This window comes from Python bivittatus, unplaced genomic scaffold, assembly GCF_059951505.1.
Source record: "Python bivittatus isolate LINGU-HERP-01145 unplaced genomic scaffold, Pbiv_v1 ctg000080_np1212, whole genome shotgun sequence".
Lineage (NCBI taxonomy): Eukaryota > Metazoa > Chordata > Lepidosauria > Squamata > Pythonidae > Python > Python bivittatus.
In genome coordinates this window covers 26,993,085-27,021,071 of record NW_028277035.1, presented here as the reverse complement: position 1 = coordinate 27,021,071, position 27,987 = coordinate 26,993,085, and the positions used below count along the sequence as shown (strand labels likewise).

At 38.4% G+C, this 27,987-nt stretch overlaps 1 protein-coding gene across 2 annotated transcripts in view; it reads left to right on the top strand.

Moving 5' to 3' along the window:
- The window catches only part of KCTD16 (potassium channel tetramerization domain containing 16), a 173,106-nt gene extending 145,757 nt beyond the window's left edge, over positions 1-27,349 (top strand). The window contains exon 2 of one of the 2 annotated variants that reach the window (XM_088134761.1): positions 26,863-27,349. In XM_088134761.1, the coding sequence (XP_087990887.1) occupies positions 26,863-27,314 (452 nt within the window). In that variant the 3' untranslated portion in view covers positions 27,315-27,349. The remainder of the gene's footprint in view (positions 1-26,862) is intronic. The other variant, XM_088134760.1, reaches the window with a different exon arrangement.
- Positions 27,350-27,987: the final 638 nt, after the last annotated feature.

Sequence of the window (27,987 nt, the reverse complement as noted above, 5' to 3'; positions counted from 1 at the left end):
ACAAACTACATGCTACCCACTATTTTTCTACATTTGCAAGTTTTTAAAATTGCTCCTTCCATTTCCCCATTTTAAATAAACATTCTACCAACATACACAATTTCATCCACTTGCTCTAATTTTTCATAATTTATTTATGATCTGTAATCATATACCCTGTTTTCCCTGTCTATTGTTCCTATCTTTAATGTATTAATTTTCAGATTCATACTCCTCACTATATCATAACATCTATATGCAGGACAAAATCCTGTATTTTGAGCTTAAATACCTTCTCAATTTACTATTATCTTACATCCATTTATAAGTGGCCAGAAGATATACATGTAGACATGAGTACTGAATACTGATCTGAATACTGAATAAGATTCAGGCTATTGTTTTGGAAAAACAGCCCACTTCAATTCAAACAGGATCTGCTGTGATTCATAGGTGTCTCTGAAGTGAATATTATGCCTCCTATTGACTATCATGAGAGAAATATTAATGGCTGTATCTTTTTTTCTTTTCTACACTAGACAATTATGAGGGGATTAAAACTGCCTAATTAGAAATTCACTGAAGCATCAGAAGCATGAAAATAGCAAATTAAAAATATGTGGGTTTCACATCAGTAATATGCAATCAGCAAACAGTTGTATGTACATATTGTTCTAAATTTACAGCTTATTCTCCAGGCACCCACATTTTCTCTCTCTTTTTCAGGCCAGTTATAGACACAGTGAATCCCAAACTCCTCCATTTTATCTGGATTAAATTTTTGTTTATTCATACATACAGCCACACCCCCCACGCCCCCTTTTCAGGCTGAATGATGCCCATTACAATTTAATAACTAAAGCAAACCTTTAAACGTACCATTTTCCATTCAGGTCTACCCATTGTTCTTTTACAAACCACGTTTAGAAATGCAGATATAGGCCTGGTTCTGACATAACAATTCCTGTATTCCATCCAACTGGAAATTCTGGCATTTAAGTAATTGTACAACCTTGGCAGCCCTAATATATTTCCAAGGCATTGCTGAAGACTCTGAGACACATTTTCAGTAGCCAAAAAACTCTTCGGCAGAATGGTCTCCATATATCAATTGGCAATTGCCTTATTTTCTCTGCCATTATGGCAGCTGAATGAAATAGCTGACCTGAATTTTGCTGCTGTACATCACAAATCTAGAAATAGACCTGTGAGGAAGGGCAGGTATCAAGTGATCTGAGATGTGAGAGAGAATTTCCCTACTATAAGGCCTACATCTTGTCTTGTGGGCATTCTATAACATAATCATTTGCAAAAAGTAAACTTTCTGAGGCCTTTTACAAATGGCTGTTCTGGATGACACTTTTTTGTTTCAAACCCTTGAGCTCTGACTGAGTGCGAAAACTCTGTAACTCACTCCAGTGGCAACAACAAATGTTAGTGCCATATACTTACCGAACCACAGAATTGTCTTATTCTCCTCATGAGAGAAAAAGAAGTCTGCTTTTTCTAACAGAATGGAGTTCATTTGAGGACATCTGCATTTTTTTCTTTGAAAGAACTTGTGTGTCTTTCCACTCCACCAGTACAGCAATTCTGAACTGCAAAGTGGAACATTAAAAGGGGAAGGAAAATACAACGTTGCACAAAAAATAAGAAGGGTATATTTACTGCTCAGGATGGGCAGCACTTAAAGATGAAAGTGAGATGAAAGAACAAGGTCACCCTGAGACTAATGTAAGACTCGTACACAACCATACTGGAATCTATAAGTGTAAATATAGTAACTTAACAAATGAATACTTTCACAGCTGCTGAAATAGTTGGAACTTTTTCTTATGTAAGGAAAAAAAACCTGGCTTGTTAGCACTCTTGAGATTGCTTCACCCAGTCTTGCTATTTGCCTGCCTGCCCGCCCGCCCGCCCGTCTTCCTTCCTTCCTTCCTTCCTTCCTTCCTTCCTTCCTTCCTTCCTTCCTTCCTTCCTTCCTTCCTTCCTTCCTTCCTTCCTTCCTCCCTCCCTCCCTCCCTCCCTCCCTCCCATCTCACATAAATGAGATGCTTTCCAGAGAAAAATATGAACACTTGCTACTTGTTTGCCATGCTTCTGAGCTGATACTCTCTCTACTGGCAGCCTGATCAATATACAAAGCTAGAGTAAGTACAGGACTGATACTACAGTAATTACTGTGATAGAAAAATGTGTGTTGAGCTATTTGAAGTGCTATTAAGATTTTACTGCTCATGTTTTGCAGCAGGGAGTGGAGGCTATAACTTTTCCCAAGTGGCTGAAGTGCAATTTCCAGTATCTCTCACTACTGGCCTTGCTGGCTGAGACTGCTGAAAGCTGTGCTACAACAACATATAGAGGATCACAGGTCCCACAGGTCCCCCTTTCCAGTATAGGATGGAGAGATGGATATATTTTTATAAAAGCTAAATAGAGTAAGGGATGGGAGATATCTGAGGGAAAATGTCAGCCCCACTAGATGGACCAGACCAAGAAATCAACTCCACAGAAAGGTTAAAGTTACTTGTTTTGAAAGGAGCTATAACAACAAAATCTTGCAAGTCTGTTCTGCACCTTCTTCTTATATTCTAGTGAATTAGAGAGGTATCTGCCTCAGCTGCTTCCATATGTTTTCTCATTGCTCTGGACTTAAAAAATGTTTCAGCCTCTTTTGCCTAGAGAATGATTTCTGCATATCTCCATCAAGGTCATCTTCCTTCAACTTTACAGGAAAAGACCTAAACTGCTTTGCTATCTGTCACTGGGCTATTATTTCTTTTAGTGGGCTTGGTCTGCAGGTGATGTTAAGTTGCAAATAAAATCATTTCAGCGAACAGCAGCAACAATCCTTAGGTGTTTGATGTATCTATGTACTTAAGTCAGATGTGGTCCAGCCTGAGATTTCTGACCCTGGGGCTTTTCCAAAAGTTGCTATTGAAACACAACTTTTAATGTAACAAAAGGAGAAAATCATTAAAGGCACGGAGAGTAATCATATTAAATTGCATTACAATACATTTTAATTACATTTAAATGAAATTACATTTATGCTATTTTTTGTCCTAGTCCTATCCATTTCTTTTTCCTGGCTGCATATATCCTTTGGGGTGTGGATCCTGGTACGCCACTTAAAGGCCAAATGCAGCCTATACTCACTTCTACCACCACCACCAAAAGCACCACCCTGACTTAAATCTACCAGTACGAAAGAAAAGTAGTACAGTAGTTACCAAAATCTGGAGTTAGGAAATGAGATTATGGGTTTGGATCAAGCTGCTGAAATCAAGTTTAATGTCTCTAAAGTTTGGGCTCAGTTCTTGATTATTTCCTTGTATCATGTACACAAACATGCTCATCCAATTGCCTCTAGCTATCGCAGCTGGATGCCATGCTCTTTGGGAAGGTCAAATGGAGAAATTCTCCTGTCTTTTTTTTCTTCTGTCAGTCTTCATTCACTTTGATGAAGGAGGATTCATTTTTAAAAATCTTTCAAGGAAGGAGAGAAACATGTGATGTTCTTTCACTTCATAAGTTACAAGAAGACCAGATATGATGTGCAGATCCTTTGTTTTTCATTGGACAATCATCTCTCCAGGATTATGCATCCTTCAATTAAATCCTAAGGGAATTATAACTTTTTATCATATATTGTGTTAGAATAGCTTTTCCCTGGCTACTGACCTCCAGATATGGGAGACTTCAACAACCATAATCCCAGTCAGCGAGCCCATCTTTATTCCTTCTCACCGTAACTCTCTCCCTGAAGCTTCACATCATAGGGCTCTTGTGGAGATGCTATGAAGAGGCAGATCAGCTTTGCTAGTCCACTCACTTTCTCAAGGAACTGGTTTTGCTCTGTGCCTTTTTTGTGCCTGCAAAAAGGGCCATTTTCTCTGTGGGCACAGGGAATTAGCACAATTCCATGCTGCAATCTAAATTATTTGTCTCCTTTGCTGTTCCTGTGTGTTTCTTAAGCCAACATCAGAAATCCCAGTCCATTTTAGGAGGCTGGCAACCGTGCTGTGCTGGTGCTCATATTACAGCTACTTATTGATCATTCCCCTTCTTGACTTTCCCATCCATGACTTTTCCTTTTAGGGGTTGTTTCTTCCTCATCAGTCCCCATGCCTTGCCTTTGCTTTCCCAGATGTTTGCACACATGGATGCCTTCACCCCCCCTCTCCACATTATCTCCCTTAACACCAAGGAAGACCCATTCTTTTTTTTTTTCCCCCTTATGGAACCATCACAGTTCCAATGCTACAATAATCAAAGCTCAATAATTAAATTATCAAATCAAAGGGAACAGATAGTTCTTTTGTTTCTAGGATCCTCTGTACGTCCATGGAAACTTTGAAATGAGGAAGAACTTTTGAGGTTCATAGAAATAAAGTAACAATGTGTCTGCATTGCAACTTAAAGATGTTTAATAAAACAAAGGGAAGCTTTGCAGTAGTGTTGGCAGGTAACAGAAAAGTATGAGGAACATACTTTACTCAATCTGGGGAAAAATGGAAAGGGTGCCCATTGGGAGATGTAAGGGTTGAATGGTGCATGGGTTCAGGACAGGTCATTGACTTAAGGGGCTATTGTTGGATCAACCACAAAATTATTTAAAAAATGCAGAGGACAGAGCAGCCTAGGATGAAATGGTTGCACTAGAGGGGAGAGGGCGTGCCAGGCACTGCAGCCAGTTGGAGATGGGATTGCTGCTAGAATAGAATGAAGTGCTGGAGACCATCCACTCTGAAGGGCTTCAGATGGGTTGGATCAGAACACAGCAGTTTGAATTGAAGCTGGAAAACACAAGCATGTGGTATACTTGCAATGAGCTAGGGGTGGGAGGAGGACAATGTCCTCCGTTCCTGCCCTCAGGAGTTAGTGATTGGCCCATCCTGGCGACAGGCCATGCTGAAAGTGCAGGCCTGCCTTAAGAGAACATGAGGGGCAGAGTGCATTTGCTCATTGATTTTCCTTGCCCAATGAAAGTGACTGCTCCTTTTGCAGTGCAGAATGTTATGAAGCGAGGAAGTTATTTATTCATGAAGGAGAGGGATTGCTCTGTGCAGTCTCTTTTCTTATGATGGTTGCATGGGGTAGAGTGGAATGATGTATGGAAAAAGCCTTACTTAACCCTTTGCAGGTCTGAAGGAACAGGCTTGCAGGATAATTTAGGCCTGCCAGCCAAAATTTCTCCACCTCTTGTTCCAAAGACTCTGCACTTTCAGAGTACTAAATCTTTTTGCTGGGCAGCTTGCTTTATTTTGTATCTGACATTCATAAAGTAAGGAAGGGTTGAACCTGGTCATTGTTTTTATAGATATCCAGTTAATCTGAATAAATGGGAAATCTAGAAGGCATCCTTGCTACTGAGCAAGAAAGTTTAATTGCCAAAGATCACACAGCATTTGAGGGCTATCCTGAGGGCTGTTCCCCCCAAAATAGAGGTGAAAAATTTAATTTGATTGGATTGCCTTTGTCTAATTAAAAGTAAATTAATTATATACCATTATTATGTATTTCATCTGGGTATGTTTAATTATGGTCCCATGTGTCACCTTAAGCATGATTATCTGGGGCCAACTCTGGGTGGAGGTCTGAGGGCTCCTATGAGTCCTTGGGCCCCCATATTGTGCATTCATACCCTAAAAGAAAATGTTAAGAAGAAAGGTGTTTGAAAAATAACTTTTATTATAGGAATAAATACATTGTGTGAATTTGTACTGTGATTAAAAAGCACCTGTCTATCTGGCAATATGTTGTCAAACAGGTATCTTCAGTGAATGAAGACTGAATGGCACCCTGTAAGTTCTCTTTCTCTCTCATCCATAAGGACATCTGGATGAATATAGAAAGATGAACCCTTGCTATTCCCTGACTGCACCCTCAGGCTTATTCATCAAAGCAGTCTTCTCCATTCCTTGGTTTCACTTTAAGAAAATATTGTTTTTAAAAAAAGTACTAATAACAAATGGTTACTTACTGAAGTTTGAACAAATTTGACTCCTAATTATAAATTATCCAATTTACAGAATGCAAATATGTTGTCACATACCCCTTGAAATAGTGGTCTTACTTAAAGTGAGAACATTAGGAGCAGATGTACCAATTTTGCACCCTCAGACTAGGGGCTCAGAAAGGTAGCTGCAGGGTTGGCAACTGATTTGACACATTTCATTGCTAAACCTGACTTGACCTTTTAAAAATGGACATGTAATTTGCAGAACAATACTGTGGCTTCTCATGTATGTCCCAAAGGTAAGACATGCATCATGTAAATGTGCCTTTTACAATCCAGTGTTCAGTGTGGCTACTATCTTGCTATCACCAACATATGCTCCATATAGGCAACTTTATGCATTTCCTGCAGATTTTAAAATCTGTAGGAAATCTACTCTTCATTTAGAATATATTGACAGTAGGCAAATTTAAAATAATTCATGATAGAGGTAAAATCCTAAGTGTCCAGTCCTGGTCTTTAATCATCTCCAACAATTTGGTGTTGAGGTGATTAAAGACCTACTTAATCATCTACTAGGGATCTTCACTTAAATCTCAGGAGCTGGCTCTGCTATGATATGGAGAAGAAATGGAGTTCATCAGATGAGGTATGGCACTGCAACAGGATCTCTTCTCGAGTGAGATCCAAACAACAGGCCACTTTGAAGCCAATGACCTAGTGACCCTTGGCAAGACAGTAAACTCTTCTACTTGGAGTTTACATATACTGAGTTCTAGCAATTAATACAAGGAAGTGCATTACTGTATTCCCATACTTAGGCCAGCTAGAAGAGGTTCTTTTAGATTCATGAACTACTAGTTTAAGTAGTCATGAATTAATACGCTATTTTAGCATGTGGACACAATACATTTTGTAATAATCAGCAAATACTAGGTACTTCAAACATCTTGTTCTTTAGCTTAAGAAAGAAAGATATTTTTGTTGGTTTTCTCCATAAAGGGGAGAAAAGATATGTATACTACATATATATATATATATATAGAGAGAGAGAGAGAGAGAGAGAGAGAGAGAGAGAGAGAGAGAAATTTGAAATTAACACATTTATTCATATAGACAGAAAGCTCTTAGAAGTCTGGGTTTGGCTTCCTGTGTTTGTTGTCCTGAATTAGAGTTGTCACCTCTGTTTTTCTGAGAGATTCCTATCTTTAACTACTTAGTGGCAGGTAGATCAAACTCCATGCTAGAAATAGCTTGTATATATTTGGCTACAGCTGAGGAATGGATATTTTATTCAGTTTATAGATTTCTTAGTTTGCCTATTTCTTTGTTTTAAATAAGAACACTTACTGACATTTGCAAATTTAAACATAAATGGGATGGAAAGAATTGAGGGGTTGTTGTTATTGTTGTTTTTGCATTACTCTAATCACTAATTTGAATGTTATTCCCTATTTCCAAATAACTGTGAGAATGACCCAGTTAAGCTACAGAGGAGCAAATCTACTCCAACAATTTATTCTGTCCAGCACATAGGGTGCCCTTACTGAAATGATTAAGGGTTTAATCATTAAATATTAGGGTTAAACAACACAATACAAATCAAACAGCAAACAAAAGCCAAACAATAATAACTATAGAACATTGGGGGAAGACACCAACTCAGTGATAACTATCAAAAACTAAAAGGCACTATCAGGGATTGGATCACCTCTCACCCTATTCAAAGGCCTGCTGAAAAATGCTGGTTTTTTATAGCCTTATGAAAGCATAGCAGACCCAGGGCCATACGGACCTTGGGGGGAATGTGGTTCCACAGGGCTGACACAGCCACAGAGAAAGCACACCTCTAGGTCCCTAGATGATACAAGCGAAATCATTATTCTGTTCCTGGCTTTCAACCTCCTAAAGTTTGAAGGAACTTTGCATAAAACTCTTAGCAGACAGAAAAACCAAAACCAAAACCACTTATTTACTTTTGCCCCCGTTACCCAATATATTAGCTCTTTCTATATTAGGTCTGTGCTCTTCCTTGAGGTGAAGGCTGCATCAGGTAATCTTTAGCTTGCTTGAGGTGGTATGAATATATCTAATGCACTCTTGTAGCGAAGGGAAAACAGCAGCCTCCTTGTTAGTAAGCTATGGTTCCTGACTGTTAGTGCCTGCAGGATCAGGGCTGGCTGAGCTTAAAGTCTGCTTTGTCAAAAGGGCAGGTGTGGGGACTGGGGAGGAAGATGGCAGATGCTAGATGCTAGAGCATGATGACAAAGAGAAGCCTGCAGAGAAAGTGGTGGAAATAACCCATATCGAGGCCTGCATAAACAGACTGTCCTACCTGTTTATGCTGCCTGGTTGGGGCCTGGCTGACCTGTCAGGCACTAAATAGAGCTGGTTCCTCTACTGGAATTCCTTAGGTGAGGAAAGGAAGGGGCCAGAGTTTTCACAAGTAGGGATTGCCTGTTTGCTGAGGCTGGGATGCCCATTGAGTCTGCTGGTGTGCAGGAGGATAACAAGCCTCAAACTGCTGTTGCCTATCCCATTTTTCTCCCCCAGTTTGATAATTTATTTTGAGGAAGTATTTTTGAATTCGTGGATTGGACTTCTGACACTCCAAAGAGACTGTGTTTTTTTTCAACCCCTGGCCCTGAATGCTTAAGGGTCTTGGAAGAATAAACTGCAGCAGGTTTTCTACATCTTTGGAGTCCAATGTTTGTTTGCTGTTACTCATGAGCCAACTCCCTACCTCTTTGTCTTCAAGGGACTTTGTGTAATGGTACCTGGAAAAGACCTTGGGAGATGGGGAAGAGATGCTGCCAAGGGAGTGGTCATATAAGAGAGAACGTACCCTGCAGCTGCATAGTAGGTGGAACAAGAGGCTCAGAAGGGACCCTCCCTACGTTCTTGGGCTGTAAAGGTGACAGTGGGAGAACTGTACTTTCAGACTTGCAGGATGCTGTTAATGTAGCTTTACAATAAAGTAGAATTAGTTTATCTGGTTATATTTCCTGTCTGGTCTATCTGGTAAGGCTGATACTTTGCCACAACTCTGTCCCCAAATATTGGCCATTGATAAGCTTATCAACTCTAAGGCCCCAGATTTTGGTCTGATGATCAGCTCCTAGAGATGGAGAAGGTGAGATAATTACCCTCAGGCAGCATGAGCACCCTTTCTTCTACTCTGCAGTATGATGATCAAGTAGCAATGCACCAAATAAATATAATTAATACTTATGAGCCAATTTAAAATACCTGAAATGTGTATTTTAAATTTGTAAATTGCAAATGTTGGTTTAATTGTGATCTCTTTATTTCAACTGAAACCAGAACTTTTCTTGCTGGGACTATTGGATACAGAATTAGAAAAGAGCTATGGAACATTGTTTTTGGGTATGGTAACTGCTGCAAGACTATTATATGCACAAAAATGGAAAGACTTTGAAACACCCACAATGGAGGAATGGTTGGTGAAGATGATAGAATTAGAGATGGCAACATTGATTTGTCTGATTAGGGAGAGAACTATAATCTCATTTATTAGTAGTGGAAGTTCCTTATGGGCTCTTTGCTGAAGAAAGAAAAAAAACTTGTGATTTATGGGTCTGATGATTAGAAAGTGTAAACTATGGCAAGAAGGAAATTATGATGTAATCTTAGGGTAAAACAGCATTTATAACTGCTGTTAAGATTGGAAGCTGCTTCTTTATAATCCTTTTCTTTCTATTTTCTCTTATTTTTTCTTATCTATTCACTGTGTTTATTTTCTTTATTTCTTCTCTAAAATTAGTATTGTATTTATCTTGGTAAAAAATTGTTAATAAAAATTATTTTAAAAACCCTGATCTGTTTATGATTCAAGCAGAGGGAGAAACTATAGGCACATAGTCTTATCTTTTCACTGCTGTTGTTTGGCCACTCATTCTGGAAATGACAACAGCTGCCATAAATATAAAAAGCAAGATCTCCTAAACTTTTTAACTTGGTTAACTTAATCCTAAATTATCTGAAATCAGATCATCGAGACAGCAAAGGTGAGAGCTGATACCTATTTTTTCATAATGGAGAAATCTAAAATGGACCACAAAGAACTTGAGAATGATATCTTGAAATGGAGTGAATGAGAAACAACAGCAACTACAATAGCAGAAGTACAACTTCATATATATGTTAATCGGGTCTGACTAGTGGTGACTGCTCAGACAAGAAAACATAAACTTGTAGTGGATAATGAAATGAAAACGTCTATTCAGTATGCCATGGCAATGAAGACAGCAAAGCCCATTCTATGGTTTATGAGAAAAAATAGTGAGAGCTTCCAGTATCATAATGGGTTTACATAAATCACACTGAATACAATCACATTTAGTACATTATAGTTCTGCCCACCCCATCTCAAAAGTCATCATAGCATCTGGTCAAGATATAGAACAAATAAGAAAAAGGAAAAGCTAAACTGTTTGGGTTCTCTTTAGCTTAGAATAAAAATTGTAACTCTGTTCATGCTTATTCCAAGAAGTAAGTCCTATTAAATCAGAAAGGTTTTCCCCAAATAAGGTTCCCAAGCTGTTAGTGTGGTCAAGATATGATGCACTTTTCTAAACATGACTTGTGTGGAAAAATAGATCCACTTATTGTATTTTCCTTTTACATAATAGTAGAATTCCAGGGTCACCAGATGTCAAGTGTCAATATAATATGTTAATCTAAACATCAGACTGACTGATTATTTTGGGTATGGATAAAGATGCACTCTCTCTCATCCTCAGTGCTTCAGGTCTTAAGGGGCAGGCATGAAATCAATCTAAACTTTGTATATGCATGTGGCTTTATCCAAAGTATCATTCAGTATCTTGAACTGATCAGATAAATTGATACTTTTCACAGAAGGCAGTACATGAAAGGTAGCAAACTGAGATAGTAAATCTGTTAAAATGTAGCCCTAAGAGTTATTTCAATATTTTAAGTTTTACCACTCTTGTTTACTGGATCATTCACTTCAATGGACAATGGGAGTCCTGTCATTTGACCTTCAGATTTAGTCAACATATGGCTCCTGAAGATATTACCTTCTCCTAGTTTGGTTGACAGTAGCAGTTGAATCAATTTCCTTTTTTTTTTTATAAGCAAGGAATACTTACTGGACAGTTACACATACAACAGTGGCAAGTAAATTGAGAAGTGCCAGTTCCTTGCTGGGACATGTTCTTGTTTTTTCCACCTTTTCTGTGTGATCCAAACCCATTCTTGCCAGGGGGACAATATCAGGTTCCCTCCATTATCCTGTATGGTACCTCTTGATATTGTGTGGAAAATCCTCTTATTGTCTTCATGATAAGATGGGTTTGACAAACAAAAGGAGTCAGACGTAATGATAGTTTGTACCTGCTAGGAATCAGTAGACTGCTTCTACTTGTGACCATTATTTAGACGCTACTATAGACGCAACTAAAGTTTTTGATAGGGAATGTTAACTATATTTTCCCTTTCAGAACCTCATGAGTTTGATTTTTATAAATGGTTAACCAGGTAAAAAATACAAAATCCTACACTTACTTCGTATGGGGGAAGTAACACCATTGTGCTATCTACTAAATTAGGCAATTTGTCCTGATGGCATTGCTTTACCCATAGAGGTGAAGAAGGTGACTGTGTTGCTTTGCCCCCTCTGCTTCAGAGCTCTTCTTAACTTTCTCCTAAGAAAATCCTATGGGGGAAGGCAGAGAGAATCCATCTTCCATAGCCCTGGTAGTACATGCTGCAGCAATCCATCAGCATAAACTGAAGCTTCCCAACCTGGTACTCACTTGGCTTACACTGAAGGGAGTACATTAAAGCGACTTTAATGTAATCCCTAAGAGCCAGCATGGAGATATTTCAGACAGCACTGGAGGACAAGGCTGAGAGAAGCCAAAGCAGATTAAGTCTACACAAATTGCTTTGTTGAAGTGAATCAGAGGAACCTCTTAGCTTCGGCAAAGCAAATCATGGCATCTCCACAACACAAATTGCTTCACTGAAGAGAATCCATGTCACTTCAGACAAATCTAATAGCTAATTAGTCTTCATATTTTGGATGTGCATTTCCCATAAAGGAGCAAGAAAAACAGCACACAACTGTTGGGAAAAAAGGAGAGAAGCAGAGGGGAGGAAATGAAAGAAGGAGAGATAAGAAGTGAAAGAGTGTATATAGCCATCAGAGCTATGTTAGTGACTGAAAAATCCTAGTCTAACATGGGAATTATCTGGGCAGGATACCAGGAATGCAGAGAATGTAAATGTGCAACTGTCTCCCACCGGTGACAAAGGTGGGCGAAAAATAGGAAACCCTTCTTATCATAGATGGCAACACTATAAAAGTATGCAAAAGATTTAAAATATGATGGTATAAATTTTGTATTTCACTCAGTCTGCTCAGAGATTTTCAACTATCTGATGCGGCTGCTGTATCCTGCATACAATGAAGACATATTTCCCAGCCAAGTACTTCTTGTCTATGAAGGGAGTCTGACAGCAGATAAGAAAGGGTGTTAAATCATTTAGCTCCATTTTATGCCTTGAAATTAGTCTTCATCATTTCTTTTCTCAGGGATGTTCGCATTGAGGTGAACAATAGGAAGTGCTACAGAAGTGAAATATTCCTTTGCTTATGTATGTGCATATTTCATCTGGCAGATTTTTGTCCATATATTATTATTTGTAGATATTGGCTAATTAGTCCAAAGTAAAGTGTAGGATTGGAATGCTGATTGATAACAACATATACCATACTAGAGGATGAGCAAGCATCTGTTCCTCTGATGTTATGAGTGACATTATTCAGTACCCAAATAGTGTTGCTAGAGTAGATATGAGGCATCTGGATCTGGCATCATGGTCTGCTTCTCCAGTATCTGTAACACTGCACTGTGGTCTGTTCTTGTTGGTTGGCAGTTCAGTGGTTGCCTGTAAACAAATACAGGCCTCCCACCCAAGGCATGCAGAAAGGAAATGCCATTGTCCAGGATGGGTTGTAGGTCATTATTAATGAGTTTTAGTGATGTTAACTGGGAACTGCAGTTGACAATGTGCAGCATTCAGTTGCTTTCCCTTTGGGCCTGTCTTGCAGAAGATTCTCCTCAGGAATTTCTATGACCCTGTTGATCTGTTTTTTAAACTTCACTCGGCTGGCCCTGTATTGATTCAAACCCTTCTTTATGTGTCTTCTGTCACAGAATCAGAACAGATGTGGATGTATCATAGGTCTGGGCTGTAAATGCTGATTTGGATTGTGCTTTGGATGGAAGCTGTCTCTATTATGGTGTGGCCTTTTATTGCTGGTCAGTAGATTAGTTTGTTGTCTGTAATGAAAACAATAGTCAAGATGAGTGTCTCTTAGCCTTAGCAACTCTAAGATGTGTGGACTTTAACTCCCAGAATTCTGGGAGTTGAAGTCCACACATCTTAGAATTGCCAAGGTTGAGCAACACTGGTCAAGATCTATCTCTGTAGAAAAACCAAATGAGCGGTATTATTTATGAATGGGATTTATCTTTAGGAAGGCTTTAGGATTTCATTTATTCAGCACACTCTTTTGTAAGTTCACTTAGAAGGAAATACTACCATGTTCAAGTGGGTTATCTCCCAATCAATCATGAGGAGGATTGCAATGCTGGTTCTCCATCTGCTGGCATTTATGTTATTTTAAATCTTCTGATTCAAGCTGTTATGGATGTCTGGACCAACTGATAGGGAACACAACCTTTAAAAATAAATACATAAATAAGCGCCTCTTTTAGGCTAGAATTTGTTAAATTTGATTCATAATTCTGTTTGCTGTAGGCCACAAAATGAATTTAAACCCATCGACTTCCTATCTTCTATGGTAGGACAAAGGTCTTATTCTGCCTTCTTTTAAGCTATCAAATTGTTTCCACTGTATTGTCTTGTCCCTGAAGCATGGGAACATTCACTTTATTGCCATTCTGAGTGAATATAGACATTACAAAAACTCTTTAGGACCTATTCTGCTTCATTATGACTAGGAATTTAAACTGGAAAGAGAACACTATGAGATATAACAACTAAATTAAACTAAATACAGAGTCTTTCATTTTTTTTCAAATATACAAAGTCTTCAATGTGATGTACTATAAATCGATGTAGCTAAAGTATGATAGCCCTAATTATTCTTAGAATCAGACTTGCAGGCCACCACAAAATTTGGCATTAAAATGAAAACTGGAACTTCAAATATTTCACACATATTTTTCCTTGACAGATATGTGTTACACTGAAAAAGTCTTGCATTTAGTTATTTACTTCTTCTCTGTTTAACTGGGTTAACCTTTAACTGGTGGATGCATTTTTGACTGATAAATGTTCTAATTGTTCTTTGTTTTGTTTTTTTAATTAGAATGTTGGCTATTTAAATTTTCCCTGGCAATGTTGACTTTTAAATCATTTTCTTTCAAGAGATGCAAAACCTCACTTTGCCAGATGCTCATCTGAGCATACTTTTGCTTCAGCTGATTACTAATCTATGTTCTTGCACATTCCTTTATTCCAGAATCCTAGAATACTGTATCATAGTGAAATTGAGTCTTAAAGCCTTATTCGTTATACAATATTCTGAAATATATTTTTCTGGGAGTAACATAGAATAATAAGAGATAAATGATAAGAGTGTTTCATAGTGGCTCCAAAACTATAGTCATACAGCACATATGAATGTTCTACAGGTTTGCAGTGTAATGTGTGTGGTAGAAACTCTAGCTTATTTGGCTTCTGTAGATGAAGCAGCTGCTCTTAGAACATGTATGCCTAAATCATGTCAGAAATGTCTTAATAATAGTTTTCCTTCTCTAATCAATTTTAGCCATTATTATGGATGGCTGTATTTATGCTACTTCTGTGCTGAAAATTTCTTCTGCATATTTGTTTCAATCATTCTTCTTGTAAAAGAAATTGTTTTGCATTGATTTTTCTGATGTGGAAGAATATTCTGCTGAAATTCTCATGGATGTAGAGATCTGAGGTGGCTGGGAATGAGTAAACACAGGATTTTTCCTTGAACAATCCTGTATCCCGTGGTTTCGCTTCCCCGCCTCAGTAAAAATCCCAAGAAAAATTATCTGAGGTCAAAGAAAGTACTTCATGCTCAGTCAGCTGAAAACTGATAGGCAGAAGCTCTTCAAAGTGTCACACCAGAAGCCTCTTGTGGTGATGCTGGGAACACAACCTGGAACCTTCTCCGTGCAAATTATGTGTTCTACCCCTGAGCTTCAGCTCCTCACAAGACTGCAGTTTGGCAACCCTAAGAATATAGAAAAAAAATCTGAGTTACTTTAACGGGGCTAGCTGAGATCTTAAGATACAGACATAGGAGAATAAAAGGAGTAGTTTCAGGGAGAATGGGGATTAACTTAAGGGCAACATATGGAGTGTAGTTATGATCCAGGTCAGGAGAAGGATATACTACTTAGTAAATTGTATCCAGGTTCCATGACAGGAAAGCACAATCTTATGCAACAATATCAGTCTGATAAATTGACAAAGTGAATAGAGCATATGAAAAAAGGCAATTAGCTGAGCTACATATTTATCATAACATGTCACTGTTTACAAACAATGTAATGAATCTTGATTAGACTGATTAGGTGCAGTCACCTAAGCACCTAGATTCAACCTAGCAAGACCCAGCAACTGCACAGGAACCAAGAGCCTCAACTGATTAAATAATATACTCAAATACAGTTATAGGTTTGGTATTGTCAAATGTTGAGTGAACAGGCTGACCAAAAATATTCCACTTGTTAGGATTGCATTTATTCATTTGTTTGGGGGCTCTCCTTTATACTGTTGAATGGAAACTTGAAGTTCTTTTCCCTGTAAATATATGTTGTGCATCTGAGTAATACGGAGAGGTTCTCACAATGTTAATGGAGAAGTACAATCTGCCAGATGTGACACTGACAGTGTATACAGTATGTTGCACACAGATAAGCTTTATGCATCTTTACTAGGATATTGTAGTGCTGTTTTGTGAACTATTTTAAAATAGTTTGGTAAGTGGATGAAGTAACAATAAATGCACAACATATAGCAAAAAAGTAGCCATAAATATACAACATAAAGCAAAACTGAACATATGTGTTCCCAGATATGTATGCCTAGGCCAGGGTTCCTCAACCTCAGCAACTTTAAGATGGGTGGACTTCAACTCCCAGAATTCCTCAGCCAGCATGGCTGTCTGGGGAATTCTGGGAGTTGAAGTCCACCCATCTTAAAGTTGCTGAGGTTGAGGAACCCTGGCCTAGGAGACTCTAACTACAGTCCTGTCTAACCAGTCGGTCTTTCTTGACCACGGGGCTACACAATCACTATCACGTTGCATGAGACCAAAGGCCCTTCTAGTTCAATAATCTTCCAAAGTTGTTATCAAGATGCCAAAAACAGCAAGCAGAACAAAAATACAATACCACGCTTATCAATGTCATTTTACTTTTAATTCTACAACATGTGGTCCTTCAAATTGCTCCACAAATTATAATTATTATCATGATCTCTTATGAATCAATTTAATCCCTTTTCAATACCATCCACATTGGCAGAGATCAGGTCTTATGGTACTGTATATCATAGTTTAACTATGAGCTATTTTGAAAAGTTTTCCTTCTGTCTGTCCAAAACATCTTCCAATACTCAACTTTATTAGCGGGTCTTTGACATAACAGTAGCATAGTTGCAAACTATTAGAGTTAGGAGGGAGGTGAGGAAGGAGGGAAGACAGCAAAAGAAGCTGGTTTATTTGTTTTTCTTTCCTTTTTGGTAATATCATCATCCACATTTGTTTCTGCATTCCTTATTCTTTTCCGGTATTTCTTTTGTTTAAGTTTGTGTTTCTTTTTGTTTCCCTACTTTGGGTAAGATTTCTGCTTTCTCTCCTCTAAAAGATTCTTTGCTACCGCTCTTTAAATTCTTAGGGTTGTTGGGACCTTTAGTGATCTGCAGTATACAGTTTAGCATAGCTTCAATTAGGGTTGTTTTAAATCATTTCTAAGCCTTCTCACAATATTTAATGCTCCCCACTTGCCTTTCATGTCCTTTTTATCGATCCTGATCAATCCCTTTATTCCTTATACATTTTGAAGTCACATGTGACAATATTGATTTTCCTTGGCAATTTGCCATTTACTTAAACATGAAATCTGACAGTTTTCTTTTCATACTGTTTCTGGTCAGTTCTATAATGCTTCCATATTGCAGTGTTTTCTGGATACCACTTACCTTCTCCACTGAGCTTCATGGCCAGTTATTTTCAGACACAGTTGTTGGGATACATGGAAAGGTTATCTCTTTTGTCTCGAACATATTGTTCAGGGATGTAGCAGCTCACCCAGGGATTAAAGCTGACATTTTCAGTCACCCATTGTGATTCTGGAGCAGAATGTTCTCATTTTAAGGTTTTGAATTTATTTGATTCTAATATCTGGTAAATATTATTGCAAGCTCAATGGCATGGTCTGTGTAGAGGGAAGAGGGAATGGCCTTGAAAGACAGGAGGAAGAGCCACTGCCAAGACAATGGTCAAATCGGCAAGGCTTGAGCCTATTCCAAGAAACTAGTTTGAGTAAATGTCTCAGACAAGTCCCTCCCTGGTTCACACAAAGATAAAGGGAGGGAGAGGGAGACTTGCAAGATTCTGTTGCTATAGCTGTTACAATAAAAGCAGTCCTGACCTCAATGGCATTGGTTTCTTAGTCTGGTCTACCTGGAGGGCTGACAGTTTCTTTCTTCCTATTAACCTGTAACCTGCTTTTCCCAATGAAAAATGGGATATAGGTGGTTTAAATAAATAATAAGCCAATTAAGCACTTGTAAACATGGTCTGGTTTTCATATTATTGCACAGAGTAATGAAAAGTAGGATACAGTGGAAATATTTCCCTTCAGGTTTATTGTTCGGCTTTTTCAAAAAATATCATTGCTTTTATATTTTCAGTATGGTAATAGGGCCATTTGACAAAATGGGGTTGGGGACCCATGAATGGTATTTAAAAGTGGGCCTGACAGCATGTTACCAATATAGAAGCATTTTATCATGGAGATTTGTGACAAATGTGAAGAATGCTATTCATTTAACTACTGTTTACACTTCTAGTTTCTGTGGTTTGCAGTTAATTTGATCCTCTTCATACATTATTGCTCATTGTTTCCTTTTGCTTTATTGCCTTTCTTGAAGTTTCCTTAATGTGTGATCCTGGTTAACTCAATAGGTTATCTTACAATGAGATTGTCATGCCATAAGTGATGAGTTTCACATAGTAATAATAATAAGAAAGGGGAAACTATCACTTACATGCAATTCAAGTCATCTAGAAACAAGAGACTAAAATACACAAATCTATCTCAAAGTATTCCTTGAGTTCAATAGGACTTCCTTTCCTATCCTTTTGGATAAGTGTGTACAGGGTTGCAGATTAAGTATCAAACTTAGGAAAAATTATAAGTTTTTCAGAATTTTACATCCATTTTAAAAAATCAAAAGAGCTTGACATGCTATTGTTCTGCAAAACTTTCTTTGTTAGCTTCTCTGTTATTATTTTACTTCTCATTAGCTAAATGCAGTTGTCCTATTCTGCCTATGGATGCTTTTTTGCCTAGAATAGTTTTCAGTTTGATCTTAAAGATGGGATCAGGACTATGTATGCAGTCAAGGAGGTGGCTCCTCTTAAATTTGGCAGCTATGTATTGAGTAATCACTTAGAATATCTCTAGCTGACCAGGAATTAAATGCTCACTCTCCAAGTCTATTCCCAGCCTTTCTGCACATTCTGCATTGTGTACTTGAAGGATCAAGCCACTTTGCAATAATTAAACATGAGCCATTGCCTCTCACATGTATGCATTCCATACAGGGTCTTCACTTTGGATTAAAACCTCTTCTCAGCCTCTTCACGCCTGATATAGCAGTTCTATTTTGTTTTGCAGGGAGAGAGCCTCCATTAACTTTCATTTGGATTTATTTTCTTTCTTTTAAACTAATGGAACTGTGGAGGCATCACAAGAGGAAAATACCTATATTGAGAAGCATTAAACTTTCCTCTCCTGTGTTCAGTGGTCCCAATGTGGATCAAAGCCTGTTTGCTTATTTTGGTAAAAAAAAAATCTATTCATTTGATTTATATCCAGGTTTTCCTTGAAGGGTTCAAGAAGCACATATAGCATTCCTTTTTTTCCTGATAGCTGTCCTACAAAGTAAGTTAGACTGAAGGTGACTGGTCCAAAGTCCTTCAGGAAGCTTTCAATGCTGTAGATGGACTTGTACCCAGGAATTCTCAGTCCTAGTCCCATGCCTTTACCTTTAACTTGGAAGAGGAAGAGGAAGAGGAAGAAGAACTTCCAGCTACATTCTAGATTTGACTGAAAGATGCAAGTGTGTACCCAGTGTTATCTTACACTGGAGTAATTTTACAGCCCATCTTTGCTTGGTGGCAAAAGCAGAGGGGGAAAATGTCACTTCTGATCTTTGCCTCCCCTCTTCCCTCTCTATGTTTTTTTAGATGTTAATTGAGCTTTATTTTGTTTGCATACCGTAGTAAGCATCAGCTTAATACTGAAATAGAATTTACCTGTTACAAAACAGATGCAACACAATGCCAATTCAGCACAAGCAGCCTAAACCAAGAAAGAGTTGAACTCTCAGGATTCATGTTCATCTTGTTAGCACTTTGATGGGCTTCAGCAGCCTGGCTTGAAAAGAGTTCAAGATTAGAATTTTGCAGATGATGCCTTCATTCTCGCACCAAAGCAGGCAGGAAGCAGCCTGAAAGGGGATGATAAGTTATTTACCCAATATTTCCAACTACTGGTACTGAGTCTATGTTATATTTACTTCTTTTCTCTTTTTTTTTTTTTTAAGCCAGCAGTAGCAGCAGCAAAAATGCCTGCCTAGCCAGCAAGCACTGTTGCCTGACCCTGGTCTAAATCCACCAAAGCCCCAGAAGTATTGTTTGGGAATTCAAACCATGGGTGCAAACAACAGCACTTGCCATAGAAGCTTGTGGTACAAGCCAAATGTCCTTAGGACCAGTCTCCCCCCTGAGATCCAGATAGCCCCAACCCTGGTAACCTTCTGGAAAGCCTTGGAGGCCTGGCTTTTCCCTCAAGAGTTGGAGCCAAGGTATTAGGAGAGCCTGACACATAGAAGATTTTGATAGGGAGGTAATGTTTAGGGCCTTGGCTATGTTGTAATGGTTTTGTGATAGCCTAAGTTTCTATGCTTTTTGTATTGTGATCCACCTAGAGGTTGAGATGTGTAGCTATATAAATCTAAGAAGTCCAATAAATAATTAATATGTGAAGTTATAGAATGCCCAATTACCAGGGAGTAAATCTGCTGAACTCAACGGAAGATTGTACCGCAACATTAGCAAGACACACACCAGGTAAAAGCTGGTCCCTTCTGAGAAGGATTAGAAACGACCATTGAGTTGTGCTTGTGTGGTACCATAGTTCTGCTGCTCTGATCATTTGGGTTTTTTGTAGACTGGTTGGCAAGCTTGGCCCCTTCTAGAAAGGACCCCACGTTATGGGCAGGTTCTGGTTTTGTCAGGTTTTGTGGCTTGTTATTTAATTAGAAGTAGCAGAAGAAAAATGATGGGGTAAGTTACACAAAGCCACAAAGAAAAAAGTTGGCATAGAAAAAGTAAACATTCAGGTCACTGCTGATGAGCATTAGCTTGGCACCCATTCATTGATTGTTCAAGAGACTGAAAACAGCCCGATTGTGCAGAAACCTTGAGCCCGTATTCAGAACTGAGTTGAACTATTGAGTTTTATTTGCAGGACCAGCTCAGAAGTGTAAGATTCCATTAGCACAAGAAAGAGCAAAGTTAGAGTTTTATAGCTGGCCATATTAAAGAACTTGACAGCTGAGAAAATAAATGAAGCCCAACACAGCTTTAGCTTTCCCACCCCAAAATTGCTCTGATAGGCAGACAGTTTAATGAGGTGCTAAAATGCATTGGCTGGCTACTCATGTCAGTGTCAGAGAAACTGCCACACCTTCAGTCCTTCCCCCCAATGATTCACCAGCATTCTGTTATGTTGGTGACAAATCCAGAAACAGCTGAAGAGCCATCAAAACTGCAAAGCTCTGATTCAATTTGCTGTTCCCCACTTTCAGTTCATGAATCAATGGGGTGATTTGATCAAAGCTTAGTCAAATCAAAGGTTCCCTTTAAACTGTTCATAGCTCTGTTGTTGTATAGTCCATATGTATAGTTGTCCTGTAGGAAATAATGTCCTTCCCTCCCTTCCACTTTTGTATGATGTGGGAGCGTATGCTCCGATTATACATAGATCAGTTACTCGGCCTACATAAGCAGTGAAGTGTGTAGCTCCCTCTTTATATTATTTATGAAATCTGAAAGTTTCATAGATTTACAGCGTAGATTTACTGACCCAAACAAAAAAAGAACCTTAGTCAAATTGGTTTGTTTTTCTTTGAGTTAAAAGGATTTAGTCACTGAATGGAAAAAGCTGTTGCTATACATGTGATTAGCACTGTCTAGTTTTACAATGTTCAGTAAAGAGAACTAAATATAAATATGGAATTTGTGTTACATCTAGCACGTGGAAATCTAATAACATAAGTGAAGTGAATTGTTATACGAGATATATATATCATATGCTGCATGTTTATACATATGATATGCAGCTAAAATGTATTATAGTGAAAGAGAGGAAAAGACCATTTCACCATTATGCTTACCCCCCGAAAAAGAAACAGAGCAAAACTGAATGATGAAATAAATAGACAGAATGTCAGAACAAACTACTTACAGAATCAGACTTTGTGTGGTCTTGCCTCCCCTATGCACTTTATTCAGACCTTCATACAATTGGCTGTCTACATTTACTGAACTCCCTGTTCCAAGGTTAATAGGACTCCCTTTTTCAAAACACTGGAAGAATGTGATGCACCCTCAGCCTCACCTCTGCTGGGCTTCTTCACTGTTGGGGAGTAGCCTCATATGGTGGAAGCCCACCTTCCTAGCTTGATATCACATCCCTGAGAGCTCATTGGAGGCTTCTGGGGAGTCTCTGCTGTCATGCTGGGAAAGCTAGTGCTCTCTGGCAGCCTGCCAATCAGCTGGACTGCACCTACTTTTCTTCTGGGGAAAGTTACTTTCCAAGTGAAGTAATGCTTTCCTAGAACTGCCAATCAGCAGTTAGTGAAGTGCTAGGGAGGAGGATGTGTCATCTGCCCATAGGCAGTGGGCTGCCCGTACATGAGCTACAATCCTTGGGAATGAATCAGACCCTGCATTCAGCAGAATCACAAGGTAATCATTTGATACTAGGTGAAGTAAAACCAGACTCCTCACTGGAAGCCCAATAATAAAGCTAAAGATCATTTGCATATATAACATGTGGCAAGATCCTGATGTTTAGAAAAACTGAAAGCCATCAAAAGAAGCTGACAGAAGGCAATATACTATCCCAGATGATATAAGCATGTGTTTACAATTACACAAAAAGGCAGATATTAACAGATAACATTGTCAAAATTATGTCCATTGAGTCACGAAAAGTAGGAAGAGACTGAGCGATGGAACAACAAAACTTTCAAGGTACAGGAGGAAGGCATTTTTGAATGTTTGACTCCTTATTTCTCTCCTAGAGAATTCATTTTACAAAGCTTGTAGACAATGGCTGGTCTTGCAAAAGTTTACTAGTGAATAGCAAACAGTCACACACAAGGCAGCCAGAGAGTTGGTGTATGCAAATATACACAAGTTCCAGAAAGGTTTACAAAACAGCAGGTCTTGTCTGAGAGCTGGTCAGTTAGAGAGAGTTTAGTCCAAAACAGAGCACAGGTTCAGAGGTATCAATGTAGTCCACAACAGAAGTCCAGTCACCAAGGAAGATAGTCTGCTGGACAGAATCAAAGAACCAAGATTTAGATGCAAGCAAGGATGAAGGGCATAGGAACATGGACCTGAGTTTGGTGTGGTCATTCCCCAAAGAGGGCAACTACTGGTGGCTGCTCTAATATAGCTCAGTGACAGGTGTGGGTCAGTTAAGGGACTTCACAGCTTTGCTTCCCAAGGAGCCAAACAGAGGACTTCTGCTCAGCCGTCTGGAATTCCTGATGCATCCTTGGGCTGGGCAGTCAGCCAGGATCTGGACCCTCATCAACTGACCTTTCCAGCATCTCCTCCACTGATTTTTAGCTGAGTCAGCCTCAGGTGGTTCATTCCTTACCGAATCCTGAGGCTGACACTCTGTTGGATCAGACCCTTCAACCTTTGACTCCTCCCATTCAAAGGAGATTACAACACTGCCTTCATATTTATCCTGCTATTTGTCTAATTGTTGCATTTTTATTTTTAATTCTTTTTAATGTCATATTTCTGAAGTGATACAATTTTTTTCATTTGATCTGCTGATTCTAGAAACTGGTCCAGAAAGTAATGATTTTTGTAGAGCTTTCTAGGTGTGTAGTTTGAGCTGGGAAACAGGTAGATTAGAAGTAAACCTGATAAAGTTCATTCTGTCCTGCTGTGGATTTGGTGGGGTGTCAGATTCCAGGGGAAACAGAACAGATTTTTTAATCTTTCTGTATCTGTCAAAAGCCTGATCCCATCCACCTCTTATATTATTTTACTCCTGAAATAACAATGTCTTTTCTTACTGATTGCTTTCTGGAACAAATGTTACCTGATGCTCTAAATCAGTTCTTTTTTTGCAAGTAAAAACTAGATAGTTCCAGCAGGAGAAACACACCACTAAGTAAAAATGTCATCTTCCAACTAAGGCACTGTGAATCGATAAGGCTCATAAGTGTGTTTTTCAAAAATTTCTATGATCTGCTTTTAACTAAGCTTCTCTGTGTAATAACTTTTCTTGTGATGGAAGATTTATTTTTTAAAAAATTAAAAATCCAATTTAACTATTATTGACTTTTCTCCCAGACTATATAGAGAAGGAGTTTCAAAGTAAGTCTATCAATTAAATTAGCTATGCAATTCACAGACTGTCAGTTTCCTTCATCACGGACAAGAAAAAATGAGTAGCAAGAGAAGCTGTTTTCCAACTGTTTTTGTAAATGATGGATATTTTGTTAACAGGTGTCACAGATACAGAGAACCAGAAAAAGTGTTAGTGGGAGGAGGGTGGTTGTTTGCATGTTTAATAAATAAATGAACAGAAATTTGGAAATTCAGCTTTGTCTCCTGTAAGGTTGGCTTTTGGGGGGGGGGGGTGGAGAAACAGAGAGAAAGAATAATCATAAGCCTGACTTGTTTTTTAAATGTACTTACCTAATATCTGCAAGTAGCTTCTACTGTAAAATCTCTCTGAAATATGAAAAATGACCTGGATACTTAAAATAAAGATTTCATTCTGTAGAACAAGATATTTGGAATTTTTGGTAGGCCAAGGCTTTAGATATGCTTTTAAACAGTTCAAATTAAATTATTGTAAATCATCTTCAGATATGTATATGATAAGGGCATGTGAGAAATGGTAACAGGACCACACTGTTGGCCCATTGAAGCACGATGATCTAAAATGGGGCATCTGGATTAAAGTGTTGTAGGCACTCTATACTGGAAATCCTGTGCAATCAGGTGCCCCATGTTTTAGCTGAGCAAAAGTCAGGGAGGAGAACCAGTAGGGAGGTGGCATGACATCCAGGGCACAAACAGTGATGCAGTCATTCTGCCTTTTTATAATTTCCTCATCCATTGTACACACAGACACACATGGAACAAGGGAAAATTTTATGTCCCTGAACATATCTCCAAAAGATAAAAGTTCTCACTGTAGGAATACATTCCTATATTACTGCCCTTATTATGGAATAAAATCCAATGACTGAAAGGCATTTACTCTAGAAAAGTTGGAGGTACACTGTTAAGCGTTGACAAGTTTTTAACACTCTTAATTTAAGAGGCCAAAGTTGAATTTGATATCACAAAAGTGAAGTTCTACTTGCATCATCAAACTTTCTTCTTCTGCAGGCTCCTGATACACTCTCACCATCTGCTGTGAAGTCTTGGGGGTCCTTCTGGAGCATACATTGTGGGTGTATAGAAGCTGTTCTTGTGATTCTATAATACAACCATGCTGATGGATTTCACCCTTCCCTACTTATCCATGCAAATAAAGCGTACATTTTGTGTTGCTCTGCCTGTACAAATTAGTTATTCATGGTTAAACAGAAAGATCAGGTCTTTTGATTTGTACAACTAATACTATCATGTGTTTTTAATTGCTTATATTTTATTTCTGAGCTTTTAGCTGTCATGAATGTCCTATGGATAGAAAGGGTGGGTAAAACTAAATAAATAAATAAATAAGTAAGTAAGTAAGTAAGTAAGTAAGTAAGTGGAAAACATGCTTAAACGTGCTTTAGATGGCCTTTTAGGACTATATTCTATAAAGTTGTGGGTGAAGCCAGGACGAAATGTCCACTTATTTACAGTTGCATCTAAATCTTGCCCCCATCCTGTAATATTAGAAATTGCATTTTGGTTACAACTTTTGGTGGCCTCTAGGAGCTGACCCAAAACTGTCAGGGGCCATATGCAACGATGGGTACATCTCTAGTACCATAACTTGAGAAACATATTTTTTATATTTTTTCCTTACCACAATAAATCCCCAGCATACTCCTCCTCTATGTACAAATTAATGTGAAGATTAACTTTTCACTTACATATGAGTGTTGGAAAATATGGGGTTTCAACCAAGACTGTCTCACACGAGCACAGAGGGGAGGCTTCGCTGCAGCCTAGCTTTGCTGCTTGGAACCCGCCTTTTTTCCTGTTTCCTTCATTTTCCTTCTCTTCTCCTCATGGCTCTCCACGAGGTAGGAATGAATCCTCTTTCCTCCTCAGGTTTTTTGTATTAACATTTAACAACCCTCAACAATGAGAACATAATTAATTCTAAGGAATGGATTGAACCCATTTTCTGCTTTTAGTGGTTAGAGCTGCACTTTTTCACAGTATCTGATTCTGGTTTGTTCGTTTGTTTGTGTAAATCACACTGCATGTTGCAGAATGACAGAAATGGCCTTTGTATGCAAAATGATCTCACCTTCCCTAATGTGCATTTATCAAATCTGTGCCCTAATTGCCCTATATATTCAACAACCACAATTAAATTTGGCTTGATCTGTGTGAAGCTTAAGACTCTTACATGTTAGGAAGTGAAAACATTGTTTTTTAATGATAGGTGATATTTAAATCCATGATTAATTTATCATTTCATCCAGAAGGAAATATAGTTATGCTGCTAATCCATAGGAATTGCAAGAAATGAGTGTTTATATTTATACTTTGCTTTTAACATTGCTAATAAAATCTCACAATTATGTTTAGGGTTTCTTACTGCAGTCCTGTGCATGATTATCTAGGTGCAAACTAAATGCAATGGTACGCAATACCTGCATGCATAAGTTCTTGTAAAACACTAAGATCTTCCCTTGCAGCAATGCAATCTTTAGCTTAAATCTGACACACCAGCAAATGTATCAAGAAGTGTTACTACTGAAAGTATTAGTATGAAGTGGAGTGATATCAATATCAGTGAAAAAATAAGGCCTTTGCTTGATTATTGCCCAAAGTTTCTGATTCCTTTACTAATTTGATACAAACAGTTGTAAAACTTGAAAGCCATCTTGCATATTCTGGAGTAAGATAGATGAGCCAATTTCCCTAGCCCTCCAGATGAATTCTTTATTCCTGCTCCCCAAACAGTTCTGAAGCTGCATTGCCTCCTATTTCCTTCACTGTTTTTATATATATTCTTTATCTTGCCTCCAAAATCCTAGGTGAACTCAGTGCTGTATAATTCAAATGTATTAATAGGTGAAAAAAAGCTGCATTTCATTCCAGGTCTAAGTTTTCCCTTTGTTTGTTCTCCCAGGTGAACCATCACGATGGTCATCATCACACTGTGACTGCTGTTGCAAAAATGGCAAAGGTGATAAAGAAGGTGAAAGTGGCACATCCTGCAATGAACTCTCCACCTCTAGCTGTGACAGCCAATCAGAAGCCAGCTCCCCTCAAGAGACTGTCATCTGTGGCCCAGTCACTCGCCAATCCAATATACAGACTCTGGATCGACCAATCAAGAAAGGTCCTGTGCAGCTCCTTCAACAGTCTGAAATCCGGAGGAAAAGTGACCTGCTCCGAACTCTGACCTCTGGCTCTAGGGAATCCAATTCTAGCAAAAAAAAAGCAGTGAAAGAAAAGCTCTCAATTGAGGAAGAATTAGAAAAATGCATCCAGGATTTCCTCAAAATCAAAATCCCAGACAGGTTTCCAGAACGAAAACATCCCTGGCAATCTGAACTTTTACGAAAATATCATCTATAGGAATGGGCTTTGGCAAGGAAAATCACCTTGTTACAATGTAGAGAATAGGATGATGGAAGAATGGAAAGAATAATGATAATTTGTTAAGTCACACAAAAAGAACCCATTGCTATATACTGCCTAATTTGCCTATTTCACCAAAGCAATTCTAGTTCCATGTAAACAATGAGATAGGAGGAATAACAATGCATTCATTTGTTAGGCTGTTAACATACATCAAATGCTTGCAGTGCCACCTGCACATTGAAATCAAATGCTAGAGATCATATACACTATGATTTATGGCAGCACTAATCAATTAGGGGGGTAAAAAACCTAAAATAAGGCAGAATCATGGCAGGTGGTGACTTTTTAACCTGCATGCATTCCTGAAATCTTTTTAAAATGTTATTTATTTTAAGACTAAGGCCAGGTTAGGCAAAGGCCAAGAATTCTGAAATTAAGAAATTGTCGTTCCAGTTTACATTAGGAGAGGCTATGTATACTTGTGTGTCTCTCTGCCACTGTTCTCTATCTTTTAACTGTGCTTTCTCTGAAAAAGATTGACTACAATCCTTGGGTGACCAATTTATCTCCAATTTATCTTGCTCCCTTCTTCTTCTTCTTGATGGCTTATTTGTTCTTTGGGATATTTTAATTTTTGTATGTATGAGAGTAGTCTGTTGTTCCTACC